General features: G+C 35.7%; 4 protein-coding genes and 1 long non-coding RNA gene across 7 annotated transcripts; 4 read left to right on the forward strand and 1 right to left on the reverse strand.

Moving 5' to 3' along the window:
* The first annotated feature begins 414 nt into the window (after nucleotides 1-414).
* LOC114527282 lies at nucleotides 415-8938 on the forward strand. The gene is made up of 13 exons (XM_028548940.1): nucleotides 415-501; nucleotides 1168-2462; nucleotides 2780-2888; nucleotides 3186-3367; nucleotides 3495-3546; nucleotides 3721-3805; nucleotides 4060-4128; nucleotides 4208-4255; nucleotides 4332-4379; nucleotides 4649-4768; nucleotides 5162-5263; nucleotides 5356-5426; nucleotides 8273-8938. The coding sequence occupies exons 2-13, from the start codon at nucleotides 1202-1204 to the stop codon at nucleotides 8361-8363; spliced, it is 2238 nt and encodes a 745-aa protein (XP_028404741.1). The 5' UTR covers nucleotides 415-501; nucleotides 1168-1201; the 3' UTR covers nucleotides 8364-8938.
* Nucleotides 5658-8011, forward strand: LOC114527295. Its single transcript, XR_003687402.1, has 3 exons — nucleotides 5658-6120; nucleotides 6219-6345; nucleotides 7062-8011. It is a non-coding gene; the product is annotated as an uncharacterized LOC114527295 (long non-coding RNA).
* A 125-nt stretch (nucleotides 8939-9063) lies between the features above and the next one.
* LOC114527287 (NF-kappa-B inhibitor-interacting Ras-like protein 2) lies at nucleotides 9064-11319 on the reverse strand. Of its 2 annotated transcripts, XM_028548947.1 has the most exons (7): nucleotides 11161-11319; nucleotides 10847-10942; nucleotides 10619-10666; nucleotides 10435-10524; nucleotides 10074-10167; nucleotides 9870-9956; nucleotides 9064-9584 (listed from the first exon to the last, which is right to left on the reverse strand). In XM_028548947.1, exons 1-7 carry the CDS (start codon nucleotides 11290-11292, stop codon nucleotides 9478-9480), a joined length of 654 nt encoding a protein of 217 aa, XP_028404748.1. In that variant the 5' UTR covers nucleotides 11293-11319; the 3' UTR covers nucleotides 9064-9477. The 2 variants fall into 2 exon arrangements, with proteins under 2 accessions (XP_028404748.1, XP_028404749.1); XM_028548948.1 differs by lacking the exon at nucleotides 10847-10942.
* A 38-nt stretch (nucleotides 11320-11357) lies between these two features.
* On the forward strand, nucleotides 11358-14826 carry LOC114527286 (BTB/POZ domain-containing protein 19-like). 2 transcript variants are annotated; one of them, XM_028548946.1, is made up of 9 exons: nucleotides 11358-11706; nucleotides 11854-11922; nucleotides 12107-12260; nucleotides 12700-12753; nucleotides 12869-12928; nucleotides 13378-13578; nucleotides 13823-13948; nucleotides 14207-14362; nucleotides 14437-14826. In XM_028548946.1, exons 1-8 carry the CDS (start codon nucleotides 11594-11596, stop codon nucleotides 14342-14344), a joined length of 915 nt encoding a protein of 304 aa, XP_028404747.1. In that variant the 5' UTR covers nucleotides 11358-11593; the 3' UTR covers nucleotides 14345-14362; nucleotides 14437-14826. The 2 variants fall into 2 exon arrangements, with proteins under 2 accessions (XP_028404747.1, XP_028404746.1); XM_028548945.1 differs by having other exon boundaries at nucleotides 14207-14825.
* Nucleotides 14827-14904: 78 nt separating this feature from the next.
* On the forward strand, nucleotides 14905-19425 carry LOC114527279 (rho GTPase-activating protein 100F-like). Its single transcript, XM_028548937.1, has one exon. It carries the CDS (start codon nucleotides 15193-15195, stop codon nucleotides 17980-17982), a length of 2790 nt encoding a protein of 929 aa, XP_028404738.1. The 5' UTR covers nucleotides 14905-15192; the 3' UTR covers nucleotides 17983-19425.
* The last annotated feature ends 145 nt before the right edge of the window (nucleotides 19426-19570 follow it).

Genomic DNA, 19570 nt, shown 5'->3' on the forward strand with positions numbered 1-19570 from the left:
ACCCGCATTTTCCGAAATCGCCCGAAATGCTCCCTGGCATAATTTTTATTCCTGCCTGTTTATAACAATTTTTATTGCATTTTTTGTAAATTGGCAACATTTACTTTATATATTATAATAACATTCTTAATCAGGTAATATTCTTATGCCCAAGGTAGTAATCGCATGTTGCAATTACTAGTATTGCACCAAAAAGTTTTATCAGAGTTGACTAATCAGGTTTAGATTAGGGTCAGATTTAGGATTAGGGTAGACCTTAATCATTTTTAAATTTAATCTAACCCGAATACTAACCCTAATACTAACCTAATCTCAATGATTAAATTCGTGTATTTAGAATTTACTGAATATGGAATTATTACCCAAATCAATCCTCTTCAATAATCCTCTTCACAAATCTATTGTTATCAGTGAGTGAAGTGACACAGACTATTTCGTTTCTGGTTCAAGATGGCGACGGAATTGTTTCTTCTTCCGTTAATTCTAAATTACTTCGCTCAGGTAATGACTAATGCGTAAACAACGATACTAAGATATTATAGTGTAGTAATAATTTATAAAACAGTCGAATTGTATGATTAATTTTTCAATTAAGTGAGTAAAGTTTTGCTGTTCAGTGGGGGGAAGTCATTACCTCAGGCTCAGATCAATTTAATATTATATCATGTCTCGTAATTGTAATTGTAATCTCGAAAACATTTTGTTTTCGAAAGTTGTAATTACACTGTGTGTGTTTGTTGGTGTAGCACTCAATGAGAATTAAAAAACCGCGGAGAAGACTTGTAAACAAATAAAATAGCTCATATTGTTTACTTAAGTTTAATACTTGCCTGTCTTCTTTCAGGAATTTGTTGTATGATAAAACACTTCAGGAAATGTCTCACTAAGTAACTTCTCTTTTAACATTAATAAAACTAGGGGTACGATTATAGAATACCCTGCCAAGAGTGAATTATGTTAAAAATCTGTTAAAGGATCAATTTTAGAGTACAGAATTGCCCTGTGCTTTAAAAGTAGTGTTTATTCTTGTTCTCTGGAGGTCCAAATTTTAGTCCTACATTTTGTAGTCTTTTCACAAATTTATACATCTTAGAAGTAGAATTGTATTGCAAGTTTTAAGAAAAATTGTACCATTTAACAGGCCCTTTAACATTTCTATTTTTTAAGGTGTTGAAGATGAAGTGATATTCATTTATGTCCAATGTATTACAAATACACTTATGATGCTAAAACATCAATCATAAACAGAGATATACTCAAGTCCACAGTATTTCCCTTTAATGACGATAAGGAGAACAAATACCAAACCTTCCACACAAGAATGCAAGAGAATCGGAAGCCAAAATGCTCAGGATGCTCTCACTGTGGCAAGAACTTGCATGCTCAGCCTTCCTCGGCTCAAACAAACTTTTGTCTCAACCAAGAGTGGTATGAATATCCATTAAAAGAAAATTACTGCACTGATTGCAGTAGGAAGAAAAGAAATCAAAATGTTGGAAACTGTTATGCTAATGAAGATAAGTCCAAACACTGCGATATACCTGAGAATATGCAAGATTATGTAACTGTTTTTAATACTCGTCGTACTTATAAGTCAACTGATTCTCATGCTAAAGGCAGCATGTACAGCTGTGATCAGATTAATGTTAAGGATGTACCATTATATAAAGATGTGACTAAGAGGAAAGGTAAAGGAACAATGTCCAGTAATGACAAGGTTGGAAACTATGCCGCAAGTAAAACACAATCATTGAATACATCTGAACAGTCACAGGATGACATTGAGAAAAGATCTTGTGCAGTTGGTCAGTCAGAAATTGGTCGAATGTCTGGAATTGAACAAATTGAAAGTTGTGGAAGTTATCACAAGATTGATGACATAAGTTGCTCAGTGGATCTTAATAGTGGGAGTGTGTCTCATAGCAAGGCCACCACTGAAAATAGGTACAGCACGTCTGGGAAATTTACAAACAGGGAGGCTAAAAGCAACCTTGAAAAAGACAAGGTTGTTGGTGTTGAAAATAGTTGTTTTAGGAGTGCAAACAAGAAATATGAGCAGAATGACAACAGCGAGTGTAAGAGCTACGTCCCTGAAGCTAAAAGCAAGTCATCTCAGAAACTGACAGACAATGGAAGGGGAAAGTCAAATGCTGGAAAACACAAGACCATAATTCCTGACCTTCTACAGAGAGCAGATACAGATGAGAAGGACACAGATGTGGAAAACACAGACAAAAGTGAACATCTAAGGAATGTTAAGACTGAAAGTGATGAAGCCCCCAAACCTGCAGCAAACAGTGGGCGTGATAGGCCCAAGGTACCCAGAGGAACAAAAAGAATGACAAGACGACGTGCACAAAAGAAGCCCCAAGCAAATATTCAGCCAAATTGTGACTCAAAAAAAACAGAAACTGGTGGAATTGATGAGTGGCTGCTCTTCATATTTCACTCCATTAAACAAGGTTTGTAAGTAAATCTCGTATTAAAAAGGTGAAGAAAATAATTAATAATAAAAATATGATCAATGGCCACTTTACACTTGATAGGTATGAATGAGTGAAATGTTCAAACAAGGAGACTTTTGCATCGTTCATAAATATTTGCTTTTTTTGTAATTCTTATAACACACCCCCTGTGGAAGCCTCGGTTGATAGGGCTAACACGGATAAATAAAGTTAATCATCATCATCTTGATGAAAATAGCACTGAGAATTGTAGCATATGTACGTTTACATATGCTTGTGTGCCTGATATAAACTATTTTTCTATTTCTTGATAGGAATGATTTCATTTTGGTCAAAGATTCCGTCATATCTCAGCATAGGATGGTCGTTATTGGTGTATTTTCTTCAGGTGTTCATACTGCTTCTATTACCTGCCTTACTCTGGTAAGTTGTTAGATTTTTGGGCTCAATCACAAAGGTTGTTGCATGATGCCCAGATACATGCAGACAATTGGAACATCTTCAATTGGACTCCTCCCCATCCCACCCCATTTCACATCTGCTAATTTTACAACTTTCTAAATATATATTTGGTGTTAGTTTAGACAACATTTTACAGACAATATTAATTTGCGGTTAAGAAATTCTCAAATTTAACGTTTGATTGGGTTTCTTCTCAACTTTAACATTACAATGCAATGATCACTACTAAATTAGAAATACAATTATTACTCTTTATAGCATTTGGTCCTTGCTCAAAAGTTGCTTTGTCAATCTTTGGAATGGGTTTTGGTATCTTGCAACGTGCATAAGTTCAATTCGCAACGTCTTTAAAAAACGAGAGCAATATCCTCACGATGATACATCGAAACAAGAGCCAAGTCGTCCAGCCAATCGCCAACGGTCCGATTCCCTACCTGAAGGTATAAATTAGAATTTCTTTGTGCAAAACAAAAAAAATGGGGCGGTAACTGCGCTAGTTTCCCCTGATCTCTACCTGTCCATGCATGACATTTAGGTAATGACAATTATTTCTTATGGATCTTTCAGCCAGTGAATTGGTTTCCAAGCTCCTCGCCTCTAAGAATCTCGACGCATACGAGTAAGGATGATCTAGATTGGTACTTTTCTGCTAACACACGTGAATGGACTATTGCATATTTGAAGCAGTGATTCAAAGATTTAGGTCTTTTCAAACCACCCCCGTTCCCATACATAGAAATAGAAGGTCTATAACTAGCCCCAATAACTCGTGCATTCTAATAACTGTTTGTAGTGTTCTTGACGTATCGCCATTATCAACTGATGAAGAAATCAAACGGAAATACAGAGATATGGCGAAGGTGGTTCACCCAGACAAGGTAACTATGTGCCAATGTCATACTGTATTCTAGCAATCATAAACTATAATTTAATAAATTATGCCGCTTGAAAAATTGTGGAGTTAGACAAACCATATATAGTGGATCCAGAATTTAATTTATTGGACCCTACAGTATAACAATTTTGGTGATGTCTACAGGTTGCGTACCTTTGTGCACACACCCCTTCCGCTAATATTTGAAATGAGTACGTTAAACTGAATATTTTTTCTGGTGATGTGTACTTTCTTTAGAATCCACATGAAGATGCGAGTGAAGCTTTTCAAATCTTGCAATCAGCCTTTGAATCCATCGGTGATGAAGTAATTCCTGAATACTAAATCATCTGTACTCGTGTATATTTTGCCCTCATTGACTTTGTTGTTACTTTTCTTTTCATAGGAGAAACGAAAGGCCTATGAACTTGACAACAATAAGAAACGATTTGAGGTATTAAAATTTAGAAGTGGGTATATATTATATACAATCGCCAGAATTACTAGTGATTCATTTTATCATATTTTAGGAGGAAATGGATGAATTCTTTGAAAACTTCATGGAAAGAATAAATCAGGTAAATTTGTTCTATGTAGTTTGGAGTTCAACTTCACTCAAATTGTGATCTTATTTAACTCAAGCGATCTTTACGTTTTATGGCCAGAATTATATGGGGAAAATCGTATGGAAAAGATGTCATGTATATAGCTTTCATGATGTCATGTAAAGTCATGTATAGCTTTATAGATGTTGTGTAAAATCCTCGTGTAGTGCTCAAATTGTCTTTCGTTTCTAACTAGTTTTAATTAGTTCTAATTAGTTCTAATTATTTCGTACACTTGTTAGATGAAGAACAAAATCATGTGTCGTGTTTGCCAGAACTCACACCCACGCTTGCCAACAGATAGATTGGCATTTGCAGCAAGATATTGTTCTGAGTGTGGTGTAAAGCATCCTGCAAAAGACGTAAGTCGATTGTTATGATCAATTTTCGCTGAAAGTTCTCGACCAAAATTTGTTGCTGAGGTGAAACCGCCTTTCATGCAGGCTGCTTTCCAATTATTAAACGTATATCATACCAGCGTGTGGCTGTGCATGGGTACAGACAGATGAAATCATCATTAATTTTTAATTTATTAAATCGTATTAAAATCGAGGTATTCAGTGGTTTTATAAAATTTAGAAAGATTTGAAGTTTACGTAAGTAGTGTATACACATATATATCAGAGACTCTTTAGGTCGACAGCAGTCTTACACTAGTTAAAGCCTTTCCTTCCATAAAGAACGCCTGGGAAAGAGTTTGCTTCCCGCAAAGTTACCCGTCCGCTGCGAGTTTACAGAAAGTTTGTGAATTTTAGGGTGATGTTTGGGTTGAAACAAGTCATCTTGGATTTAAATATTACTGTTTTCTCTGCATGGATGGTCGAGTCTATGAAGTTACAGAGTGGGGGGCTTGTCAGGTGCGTAATATCTCAGACAGACCGTTACAACCCTTGTCCTTAACGGCCGCTTCAGGCACGGACGAAGTTGATTTATATTTTTGTATTTTTAGGGATTACTTCGCATGAGGCCCAATTCGCATACTGTGTATATGTCAGTAAGATCAAACAACTATTCACCTTGGTACGTTATTAATATTGTTTTCTTTATATCCATGCAATATTAAAAGTATCAAGCATGTAGTCGTACGTATTTATTAGCTACAATTGTGAATGTATAACTATATAGAGGAAAATATAATTGCGTGCGCAAATCTGAAGACGGGACTTGTGAAATATTATAAGCGATATATAACCAGAAGGAAAAACTCCATCGTGAGTTCACCCTGGTTATATACAATACAGTAGTAGGGACCGCGCGCGTTCGGTGGCCTGTTATTGGAATTGGCTAATTTCGAACGGAAAATAGCCCATGTTTAACCCAAGATAACTTTATAACTAAAGGCTATTTTGATTTAATTTTTTCGTGTGTTTGTTAAAGAAGGATAGATCTAAAACACAAGGCAATTTTAAAAGTCCAACAAGCTCAAACAAGAATTTAATTTGCAATGGAATAAGTTGAATTTTGAGTATCGCGACGCCATCGAAATCATGCGGCACCGGCGTGCGACGATGACATGTCGTGTTCAAACGTAAATCCGGAGTGATCTCTGGGGTCATATGGGACAATATTGGTATCAAAAGAAAGAGGAGAACCTCAGCTATCCACCAATGTCCTATTCTTTCGAGTTTTTGACTTGGAAAGATTATTTCATGCGAAAAACAAGACTTTTTTGTGTTTTTAAACATTTTCTGGTGCGAAATGTCAGAAGAATCAGGTAAATTCGAAATATTTAGACTTTAAGCTTTCATTTGATGTGTATATTTTAGTATTAGAAAGCGGAGATCACTCCGGATTTAAATTTGAATTTTATAGAAATCCGAACGAATTTCGCCACGCCATTGAGCACTGTGAAAGAAGCATTATGTGAAAATTGTCGCAACTTTAACGACGACGATTTGCGTTTGCTTATTTGGAAATGGGGCGAAGCCTGGCTGGAAAGGTGAGAATAAAATTTGTTTTAAATTGTTGTCGAAAATATTTGAAATCAGTAGTTGTATCGAGGGTAACTAAGGTGACATGGTTAAAAAAAGCCTTCTTATACTGGACAATGACATCATCCCACCTAAATATATAAGCAACCTGAAGCGAAAAGTTATAAGAGTAATTGAGAAATGTCCAGATGGTAGGTGCAGCATTGTTTCAGATCTCTATTAAGTAAACAGTATTTCATTCGGCATTGGTGAAGAATGTGAAAAGTATGGTATAACTGCTGAAATGCTAATTAATTTGCTGGGAGGTGATGCAAACCAGGCTAAGAATAGTTTAGAATACATAGAATACATATTACAGGGAAAATTAAGATTAATTAACCTAGAGTACTCTGCTAACATGGTTGTTATGTATTAAAAATGAGAATGAAGATGTTGACTTAAAAGTATTTCATTCTGCTGTTGATCATGTTAATGAGTGGAAGCATAACCTAATGAGAAATACAGGTGAAAATGCATGTGAAGAGTTTTTAACCCAAATATTTAAGTTCCCTAAGAAGGATAACTGGCACTGTAACACGAAATATGCCCAATTTTGCGTGGCATGAAAGGACATTACTCATTAGTAGACATTACTAGTTTCTTCAAAATTCACTTTTTAAATGGGCAGATTTTAGAATGTTTTAAAATAATTTTAATTAATTCATGTTTATTGTTCTATTCTTAGTATTCATCCCTATCATACTGTATAACATGGTCATGGATTGAAAGTGTTAATGGCTTCAATTTTATGGATCCTTAGGCTTAGCCTGAATCAGTAAATGAGTCACAAGAACAGTATGTAGGAAAATGTATCTGTTGATAAGCAGTCCAGTTTCATGTACATAGTCCAGCAGTTTTTATGTCCAAATCTTTGAAAGGTATTATTATTATTATTATTTGTAAAAATAATTATTTTCCTATGTGAAATGCCTAAAATAAATAGATTCACAATAATGTGACGTCATCTGTGACGTCATGGATCCGTTGTGTTGTCATGGAAACAGGCATGTGGAGTTCATTCCGAATTTTTTAGTGCTTAAAGTAACAAAATTGTTGAAATATTTCATTATAATGCTCAGGATAGGAATATAGTAATACAAGGTTACTATAAACTGTAAACTTACAATGACGTCGTTGTGACGTCATCAAGTTTTCATGGTAACACAATTTTGTAACATTGTTTGAACAATTATGACAACATTGATGTATATATGTCATAGAGTACGTTACTATAAATTTTATAAGTCATAAATTATCTACTTGCACTTCTCGTAAGCTTTTTTGTCATTTAATGACGTCATAATCGTTGCCATGGCAACGATAAGTGTCCGATTGTTACATCGTATTGTGTCTTTACATACAACCAGTCGACTCTGAAAATTTCGTGGTGATTGGATAAAAATTCTAGAAGTTATACCCTTTTATGTTAAAAAAATAGTTTAAAGTCGCGCATTTTGGTGCCATGTTAAACACCTAGTTGTAACACCTTTACACCTACGCATCTTCCAAAATTTGGCCTAAAATTCCGACCTTTAAACTGTCATAACTTTTGATTGCCTTAACCGATTTTGATGAAACAAACACCAAAATGTTTCAAATGACGAGATGAATCAAACTAGCGTATTTGCGGAGCCCCCCTGTAAATTTAATTTTTTCACTGTTATCCCTAACAGTAGGCACACAGTCTAAATATTGAATGTTTAAGAAAATAAAAGATCCCCATAACGCCACGACGAGATCAGTTGTTTGTGTCACTCCGTCCTTTTTACTCTTGCAAGTTCTATATTTCACAAAATCAACGTTATCTCTTTATTTATTGGTCCGTTGAAAATGTGAAACTTGGTTTTATCGCGTACCTTCGATACAGCGAGTGATTATATGCGTGTTTTCAATTAGGGATGATATGTCTGGTGACGCTGATCGATCAAGCAGTAACAAAAAGAAACGAAAATCCAAAGCGAAAACAAATAAAAACAAGAAACGCTAGATGTCTGTATGGTTGATAGTAGCATTATTGTCTAGCTAGATGTCTGTAGGTTGGTTGGTTGATTCTAAATAATCCTACACAAAGATTTAAAAACAGCAGTCAACACTGATGATTATCTATAGGCTATAATTTCCTAACAATTTGGGAGGAATGCCCAGTGATAAATCCTTTTCGCTGATTCACGGGGAAAATTCAAGAGTTGATTATGCTTTTAAAAAACCTTGGCCATGAAGGCGGCTCATTGTCACGGTGTTATTTTCTTTCCGACGTACGAGAACGAGGCTCTCCGGCAGGGACGTGTACTACTTCTTTAAGTCGTGCTGAAATACCGATTAATTCGCGATAACAATACTTACAAAAACGGTATAAATAATAACATAAATATTTCAAGATCATTAGCTGTTTATTCTACAATTTATTTGGCCATTTTCTTTGTCAGTAGTTTAGTTGTAGACTTGTGGTGCAATAGAAAAATTCTGGAGAAACTGTCAAATAAATTGATATTTGATAGGTACATGCATGCATATAACGTTTTAGTTATGCATAGATTTGTATGTATACAATATCAAATTTAATGTTACTCTAGGGCATCTAAAATATATATCTTTTTATTAGAATTTGCATTACCAGGTTTATTAGCCTTTGCATTACCAGTTTATATTCTTAAAGCCTAATTAAACACCCCTTGATTTCCTGAAGGCACAATGGACTGCCCTGAATTTTACTATTCATCCTATTTTTATGCTGGGTCATTTATGAAATATAGAAAAAGAATGCTTACCATATACACATCTTATTTGCACCCCTGGCCCACATTGATCAAGGCAAAACAGATGAGATATGTTTCGTCTGCGGCCAAAAATCAGATTCAGGTCACAAATGTACTTCACAAAAGTGCATGTAATACCTAGATGCATGTTGTCAAACTTTTCTTCAGGAGTGAAAACTGTTATTAATAGAGTCCATACTTTTTGTATTTATCTTTGTAAAATGTTTGCATTTTCAATTTGTCTATTAAAAACTATGCTAGCAATAGAGCCAGGTAGAAAATTTAAATTAACCATGCTCATAGCTTTAATAATGGATAATTTGAAGAAATGATTGACTTCATTGTTTAATCGCTAACACTGTTTTCTTTTGCCAATGATTTACTGCTTCCAGCTCTTTTCTTTGAAAGAAATTTCTTGACATCTGATTTACCTGTTGTTAGATAACCTTTACCTAAAAATACAAAAATCTCATAAGAATGCTGTTATATTGACATTCACTACCATGTAAGTCCGCACCCTTCATCGCACAGCGTGCTTATTCTCTTAGTACAAGTACACACATACTACTTTCTGCTTCATCCAAACCTTTCCTATCTACCAAGACACTACAGTCTACAAATACACCAATACAATTGGCTACCATGAAGCAACATATATGAATCTTTACCTATTTCCACAAGCAACAATCTTTAAGATAGCTTAATAGTATTATTCCTTTAATATATATCAGTGGTACCTGTTTGGCAACCCATTCTTGATACAAGCCAAACAAGAGGTTCTTTTAATGCTTGTCTATCCCCAACACATATCTCATACAGTTTGACTAATAAAATGAACCAAAAAAAAATTAACGTATACTTCATATAATAATTCTGTAAATCATACAGGTTTTTGATTCAATTTTTCATCTGGAGACATGTCTTCCAATCGTATATCTCACCTTTTTCTGTCTCAGCCCATTTCATTGCCGATTTGTAATCACATTCTCTTTGCTCCAATAAGTCTGTTTTGGTTCCTAAGACAACCAGTGGACACTGTTCAAACAAGGATTAAAGTTATTGGAAGAAAAGAAAAAAAGAAAAGCCTGGCAATACCTAAGGACCAGTTTTGTATTTATTTATAACTACTTTGCATGTAAAAGCAATGGGGGTAGAACAAGAATTACTTTTATGATATTACGATGCCTAGCAATAGACTATGAAATTGTAGAATGCAGCAAAATAGAATGACCAGCCATTAAAAGATATATTGGAATCTAATAGAAAAGTTAATCATTAGGGCAGATCAGCATCTTTACTGACCTCTTTTCCCTTCTTCTCAATTTCTTTTTTAACATTTTCAACTACATCTAAAGTAAGCTTTGATGCGATGCTATATACAAGGATAAAACCCTGAATTGCAAATAAAATTTGTGCATATGAAGACAAACAAATAAATTAGTGTTGGTTCACAAATGAGATGTCATAAAATTACATATAACCTTACATCAGCTATTGGAACATGTTTGCTTAATTCAGAAGTACCAGACTCCTCCTACAAAAAGATGAGTGAAATTTTTCGAGGGTGAAAAGTGAATTTAGCAGGAGATATAAAGTAATTATGCAGGCAATTTATAGCAATAAATATACAAGCATGTTCACTAAGGTAAGATGGCCCTTATCATTGTCAAATGTTTGGGATATAATATATGATTAAATACATTTTTTTCCTTACAAGTCCAGCGGTATCAAAAATTCTAACTTTTTCCTTGACATTTTGTTCATTTTCTATTAACACCTCATAAATATCTTCTATTGTGGGATGCAAACTCTACAAATTATAAGAGTACCTTGTATCAAAAAGTTTATTTCCAGAGGTAATATAAAATGGCATAAAAACAATCATATGCCAATTCTGGGAAGTATAGCATAAACTCTGTAATTTTTGTTTGTAATTTAGAGGTGATGACCGTGTAATTTTAATAAAGCGTAGAAGTTATTCATTGATTTACCGCACGATTTACACATTTTGAAAATTTTTCAACTTACAGAGCCTATCTTATGATGTCCATGAACTAACTGCTCAATGATCGCAGTTTTCCCAACTTTTTTACAGCCTAAAATCACAATTTTATAACATTTAGGCATTTTGTGTTTACATTTTTCATTACTGATTTGCATTCCACTTCCAGGCCGAGTGATTACCAAGAGGTTGGAATCTAATTCTCATCAGCTTATTAAAATAGTTTATATATAACAACCTGTAACTATGGTTGTTTATATCCAAGAAATTCCATACAAAAGCTAGTTATCGCTGATTTAGCATTGAAATTTACAGCCATGTGATAATCATCTTTGCTACTTTGCATTGTCATCACTGGAAAAGTTGGTGGAATATACTTGTAGTCTTGTACAATGTACATGGTCATGGATATACTATAGTTGTGGTGTGGTGACTGTCCACAACAACCTTGTGCCAAATATGGATATGATATCAAAGGTTGCCTCTGCTACAATGGCTGGTAGGTCCATTCCAGGTTGCCCGTGGACATTTGCTAATGACATGAGAAAAATGGTTAACAACAAGGAGTTCAGGTGATGTGGAATTACTGGCTTCAAAATGTATACCTGAGTGGAAAGTGCAAATTGCAGACATAAGATTTCAAAAAAATGCCCAATATATGTTCACACTTTATTATATTATAAGTGTATTTTAAACAATAACAATTTTTTACAATATAGCAATGCTAAATTTATTGTTGGGTCATCAAGAGTGCAAATTTTTGGGAACAGCTGTATTCTTTCTGCAAGGTACAAAATAAATGTATCAATGTATGTAGTTGTTGATTTATTGATGGCATGATAGAGATATTGACTTTCTGAATTCCTGAACTACAAATTGAAACAAATGTATGATGGCCCCTACAAAAGGAAAAACTATATGCAATAAACATGCTTTTCAAGTTGTTTGCACAATGAATATTGTAATTTGCAGGTCCCAAGTATTTAAAGCAATGTTTGAAAATGAAGATGGTCTGCACACTGCTTGTTTAGAAAACCCTATAATATTGCCTGATATTGCACCAGAAACATTTCATTGTCTGTTGGAGTTTCTCTACACTAACTGCTGTACACTGCATGAGGAAAACGTAAGTTAAAGAATCAGAGAAGTGTGATAAGCCTATACTACTCTCCTTACTTTAAAAAGGCAGATATACCTCTCATTTTCAAATTATCAGGAGGGGATTGGGTGGTATTTGTAGTGGAGAGTTTGGGCTTCACATTTGAGTGGAAGGGATAACGATAGTTTATAGTTTTGCCAAAGTGGTGTACATCTAAAAGTACTGTACATCTAAAAGTACTCAAAATTTAATATAGAAATACTGAAAGAAGTCCTCATGGCATAAATTTTTGGCCTGTTAAAAACTCGTAACGTCGAAATGAGTTCTTATGCCAATGAAAACGCGTATTTTTTCTATTGCCTATAAACAACAAAGCCGGCAACTGTTCTGAACTTCTGCGATATGACATGAGAATTAGAAGCTGAAGTATTTAAATCAAATATATATATTCCCATGTTTGTTTCAGGTGATCGATGTTCTTGCTAGCGCTGCGGAATACTCGTTAGATGAATTACAACAAGTAAGTAAGTCATGAACTGATGAACGTATTTCCATAACTAAAGTCAGATTTAGCGGATAGATTCCTGAATGATATTCTGCATGTTTGTTTATTCTTTAATTTTTTTTCTGTATAGATTTGTGGGGAATTTATCGCTAATACACTAAGTATTTCAACTGCGTGTGCTGCAATGCAGGTATCTCATGAAATTCTGTTCGGAAATGAACATGCATATGAACATGGTAGTATAGTCATGGCTACAGACTGAGTGCCCGTCACTTGTTTCTGGCGCCTAAGTTGAACTGTGTCTGAAGTTAGCGCCCGTTCTTGGGCACGTTCCTGGGCAACGTATCCAATCTAATTTGGAACTTAACAAGGGCACTGTGCTCAGCATGTTTTATGAACCAGTTTTGACTTTGGGCACTAGTCTGAACGCAGCCATAGACTCATAACGACTTCTGAAACGTCCAGTGGATGAATAAATCCGTAGTCGTAAATTTTAAAGGCTAAATTCTGCATATATATGTGCCACGGCTCAGACCTTTTTCCCGACCATGTTCCTAATTTCCTATAAGACAAAACTCTGGATTAGTAACAACATATAGCAACTATTTTACTATATTTCTTCTATTTCAATGCTTATAGGTTTCTGTGATGTATAATCTGTTAAATTTAAAAGAAACTGTTCTCGCCTACATTGAAAAAAACGCTCATGAAGTCTTCAAAACAGAGGCTTTCCATGAACTATCAGAAGAAGCTTTTAGTGTTCTTTTATCCAGTGATAACTTGAATATTGATGAACTTGATCTAATCGCTTTGGTGAGAGAATGGGCAACTGTAAACTCGGTATGAATGCTTTACTGGTTCTGTTCTTACAATGTATCATTTTAAACACTTCATGCAGTATTAAGGCTTGCGTTCAACTCCAATGTAAAGTAAGCCCAGTGACAGTCTTCATGAAGTTCGCACAATTGCTCAAGATTGTGTTCTTGTTTGTAATTTTATTGGTGTGTGAACAGCGACATCAACGGAATACACAGTATATATCATAGGCATTCAAAATAACTTATTTTTGCACTCAATTTATCAGATTGGTCTCAATAAACCCATTCAGGAATTGACTAAAAATATTGTTCAGCATCTTCGTTTATTGCTGTTGTCTCCGGATGAATTGACAATAGTCGAAGCTGAAAACGAGAAGGATATTCTGATTCCGGTAAGTTATCAGTTTTTAAGATGACTTAGTGTACTGGTAAACGGCAAGTAAATGCATGATTAGTCAATGTTTCTATTTCTTCATTGATCCATTAGTCAGTTTTATTCTGCATTCTTGTTTGTTGCTCTCCAGTCTCTCCTGTTGTTCATTCTGTGTTTTCCGCCCGTCCCGTCAGTGAATTATTAGAATCGTAAACATGCAAGTTTACTTCGACAGAATACTACAATGCATTTTACAATTTATTCTCAAAATTTAAAGATTAAAATGATCTCTGATGCTTGGAAATACCACGCCTTAAAATCGTCATCTGCCGTCGGTCCATCAACAGCTGTTAGGCCACGTTCTGGGACAAAGGGAAGAACATCCCAGAGAAAATCAAGTTCAAGCACTAAATGATCTCAGCTTCTAGAACATGTAAATATTTGGTCAAATTTTCCCCATATACGTACTTCTGTGGTAGTTAGTCTTGTCTTCTGATCTATTTCCAGCCTCGATCTTCCGCTTGGCGTGAAGGTCTCACGGCGATAAAATCTCGCAAGGGAAGATTGAGAGTGTGGGCGATCCATTTATATAGGAGAAGTTAATGCCTTTGACGGCAGTAAAAAGGATTATCAGACATTTGTCAAATGGACTTAATTTGTCGTATGTATGCCTAAAAGCATATAAATTATATAAGTATATTTTTATTATTTCTATATTGAATATTATTACAACATTAAGATAAAGGGTCACTGTACTCAAACCAAATCTTAAAAAAGTTTCTAAAGATATACGCGTGTTCCGTCCAGAGAAAAATACGGGGGGTTTTCTGAAGATTATATGATCCACTATACAGTCCACTCTACTGTGCATGCGTAGATTCTTATGCTGTAGTTTGCCAAACGGGTGCCTCATAAATAGACACATAGTGATTAATTCAGACATAGCACAGACAATAAAAACTCCTACTTCATAAGAAAGCCTGGACAGCTGAACTGTATATAACACAAAGTTAAGCTGACCATTGCAGACGTTAATTGTTCTTTTAGGATTAATGCAGTTCGTCTAGTATTGTATTTCGTCACAGACTTTAATCCCCCGTACACAACAATCTTTGTCATTGGCTCAAATCTCATCTAATTATAACGAGATGATGGTTTCTAATTACGTTTGGCTGTTGTTGTCTCACAGTCAACGATGACACATATTTTGTTCGTCAACACACTACTAAAGAATGACTTTTGTAAAGCTATTTGTAAGCGGCTATGGCTACGCCAAGCTTGGAAAGCCAGTCCCGTCGTCGTCTACCACAAGCTCCGACTGTTGACACAAGCGTAGGAACGAGTGATATAGTACAGCGTCGTGCCTCTGTCGACATGGAGAAAAAAACTATGGTTTCAGCTGCAAAGAAACGACTAACGCCAGAGGTTGTTGCTATGATTTTGTCCTCGGATTATGGCAGCGAGACAACAAACGCAAACAAGATTATAGAAAAAGGTATTACCACAAAACCTGGTAGTGAAATATCAGAGTCACTAACTACGAAATACCTTTTACAAGGTGATATTGATTTCGTAAATATACTGAAGAATTCAGGACAGCCTTTGGGGTTTTCGTTACGAGAACATAATGTGAATAAAGGTGAAGAGCCTGGCGGGATCTTTGTCTCCCGACTTACCCCTGGTGGTGTTGTCGAGCAAAATTCACTACTTTACGCTGGAGATGAAATTTTAGAGATAAACCGTGTCGCTGTTAAAGATTATAAACTGAGTGATGTTGTAGCTATGATACAAATACCCAAGAAATTAACATTAAAAGTTCGGTTTAAACGTAGAGACGACATTACTAGAACTCAAAAGGAACATGTTTTCGACGATTCAAAGCAAAGTATCCGAAATGTGAATAATAACTACATCGAACAGGAACCCAAACTTGATGGCCATAAATCTGGTCCGAAACAGGTGACCCAAATGGCCACACAAAGAAGTATTGTTAAACCATCCCCACCTGGCGCCCTTAAATGTAGGCGCAGTTCCTCTGGCAGAATGTTGCCAGCGCCTCCTGAAATAGATCCAGGTAAGTCACAGCTGAACAATCGCTTTGAAAATCATCTGAATCCACACACATCCAACACTGTCGTATCATCAAATGAATTTGTTCGTCAGAAGCCAGGTAGTAGTAACACAAGCAACATTACACCCTTTATTCCCAACACCAACAATAGTGGAAAGAATAGATCGAGCCAAATAGCTTCACAGGCACCTGTAAACAAGGACACTGCAAACAACTTAAATTCAAAGCATACACACACGAGCAAGCAGATGACACAGAAGATATCCACTGTTGTACCAATGACAATAAATGAAAGAACACATTCACAAGCAAAAGAAGAGGGCAGTTATGATGGAAGTCATCGTTTAGACCCTGGTGATATAAAATTTGATATTATAGCTTCAAATGAACCGAAATTTTCAAATTTTGATTCTACGTCAAATGATGTTTCACGTTCACTGGACAAGATTCAAATTGAAGCAAATAAAGAGAGCGTAACCAAGTCTAGCTTAGGAAAGACGTCGGAAACGTTCGGCTCTAGTTCGTCATTATCAAGCAGTGACTCTCCTAAAACACAATTAAGAAAGTCCAAAAACAATTTATCCAGTCCTAAAGCAAGTCGACTCTCTCGATCCGAGATGTTAGTGCATAAATCTCATCATTCTGACGGCAGTCCTGTGAGCTCATCAGCTGAAAACGAAGAACAAATTTGGAAAGATCTTGCTAGTGATAAGGTCAACAAAAAACCACCATTTCACCATTCTCTGTCTTCAGATGATTTAAATCAATCTCACAATAGTTGGTTTTCCAAAATCGGACACCAAAAACGTAAACAGATTCGGAAGTTCTCTGAGGGGACGCGACCGTTCACAAAAACTGCCGCTTTCGGAGAACCGTATCGTCTGCAGGAATCTACAGCTTCCCCGTCTGATGAAGCAGAACACGGTTATAAGTTATATGCAGGTTCGCCCCAGGATTACCCTTCACGCGCCGTGACGGGAATGCTTACTTTAGATATCGTAAAAGGAGCACAGATTGGTTCAGAAGAATCTTTCACACGAGAGAAACGTAAAAAAGCTAAAGTATTTTGTAATGTAGATTCTGACGGGATGAAACAAGCTTCCACCACACCAAAGAAAGGTTTGAATGATTTCCAATGGAACGAAAGCTTTGAAATCGAGTTGCAACGAACACGCGAAATTCGAATAACGGTTTGTCTACGCTCAAAAAAAGAAGAAGTTAAAATTGCAGAGGGTTGCTTGAGTTTGGCTCAGTTGTTGAGCGAAGGTGACGAGCATCTGTTGGCTGTTTGTTTAGAACCCTCTGGAATGCTTTGTATTAAACTGAAATTCACAGATATGAAATTCCTTCTTCAACGTACGACTTCCCAAAAGAAAGAAGGTGTTTTTGGTTTTCCTCTCGAAACGGTTTTACGACGCGAAAATTCTAGGATCCCAAACTTAGTCCGTAAGTGTGTGGAGGAAATTAACAAGCGAGGTCTGGAAACGACTGGAATCTACCGTATTTGTGGGAACGCCGCAAAGAAAAAAGCATTGCGGGCGCAATTTGAAGTTAATAGCACGAGTGTAGACCTGGGTCGAACTGAGAATCCGGTGGACGTAAACATTATAACCGGTTTACTTAAAGATTTCCTACGTGAGTTACCACAACCTCTTCTCTCACAAGATGTACGGGAATTACTCAGCGGGACAGAAGCAGAATCTATGCCTGATAATTTAGTTTCTGAAATCATTAAGAAGTTTCATCGCCCCTGCAAAGCAACAATTCTGTACTTGTTCGATCATTTTGTTACAGTTCTCATGAACAGCGATGCTAATAAGATGGACAGTCATAATTTAGCCGTGTGTATTGGACCGGTGTTGTTATGTCCATCACTCGGTACGAGTACAACCAGTACCGTCAGTGATACCAAAAAAGATATTAATGCCATTAAGTTACTACTAGAAATTTGGCCAAAACCTGAACAGGTTTCAGCCTGTTGACCACAGACACAGTCACTACATGACAGACGAAATGACTGAGTAACTGGGAAAGAATAACTGGGGTATTCAATAATGAATCGTGAAAATAGATATTCGTATTCATCCATGAACTAACTTACGGGTGGGAATTCATTTTTTAAAATTAATTTTTATTCATCATTCAGTTCATTTTAGTCTTAGAAGTGCGCATCAAAAAGTCAAATGAGGAGAAGTTGCTTCAGGACTGAATGATTTTTTTGCTAACAGATGTCCTGTGCGAATAATTTACTAATAAAGATCTGGTCTTAAAGTTAATAGGATTGTAATTATTTAAAATAGACGGAGATTGAAATAAATACGCGAACAACCAAGTCTTAGGAATAAAACGTAATTTTTGAATAAGCTTGGTCATATGCACCATAGTTTTAGCAATTTTTATGTCTGGTTTAAGTTTGCATATGGCGGTTTTTCAGTTCAATGAAATAATTTTCTTAATAGGCAAATCAAAATGTCATCATTGTCATGCGTTGTTCTGTTTCTTCTATATCCTGAACTCTTCTTACAGCAAATGTGAAATGATGCGTTTTACTGTGTCCGAACAAATTACATAGGCATAGGCATAGCTTTTGATACAAAGGTACTCGGTAATAAAACATCTTTAGCAACTGTGTAATCAGCTATTTCATTAATTTAAAGAATTTAAGATGATATGAGGTGTTTTCAAGCTTTTTCTAAGGTATTCAAGCGCTTGATTGTGAGAGCACCTAAGGGGAAGAGAAGTTATCGATAAGTAACGTGAGTATATGGCTATGTGGATGTGTACTTACTGAGGAAATTTGGGTGCGTAGGAGCAAATTTTTTAACCACTTCAAAAATTCTTTACTACTTGAATTTCATGGCTCAGAAGCTTAGTGCTTCTGAAAGACAATTAGCCTTTATAACATGTACACGTAGAAACTAACAATACTTTGAAAGAAAGCTTTACTGATGATAAATTGCTTGCCGATTATGCATTTTTAATCTCCGTATATTTCGTTAATATCGTTACCGGGGTATTGGACTGACTATGCCGCCCACGCAATACTCGGAGGCGTGCTGCCAGTCAAATCTTAAAATCTTCACATATCGGCTATAGACAATGAATATTTTCTTACATTATTCTTAGGATTCGGACGACAATTCCTATGCGGATGATGAAAAGGTGATGGAGTATTGTATACACTCTGACACTCACATATAGGCTATAGTTGTCTTATTTCCATCCAATTTTGGCATCTTTATTTTAGGTGTACATGTCGTCTCTATTTTGTCGTTTTATGATTTCACAGGGATTTTTATTAGTTTTGTGTAACTCATATTATTCTCGTCAGGGTGATAACATAGAACCAACAAGTTTAAAAGGAAATCGTGATAGTCATCCAACATCACTGAACTCCAATAATATTTATCTATATATCGCTGAAACCGCAGACTGAAACTTCATCCCATATTAAAGGGGGCAAATAATACTATGATAGCCTGTAATATTTCAGAAATGGAGCGTTCCCTGTATTCTATCAGTAACATTTTTAAAAAAAATTCTGAAATACGCGATGTCCTTGGCACTAGG

This window comes from Dendronephthya gigantea, unplaced genomic scaffold (genome assembly GCF_004324835.1).
Source record: "Dendronephthya gigantea isolate DGI-Jeju-01 unplaced genomic scaffold, DenGig_1.0 000043F, whole genome shotgun sequence".
Lineage (NCBI taxonomy): Eukaryota > Metazoa > Cnidaria > Anthozoa > Malacalcyonacea > Nephtheidae > Dendronephthya > Dendronephthya gigantea.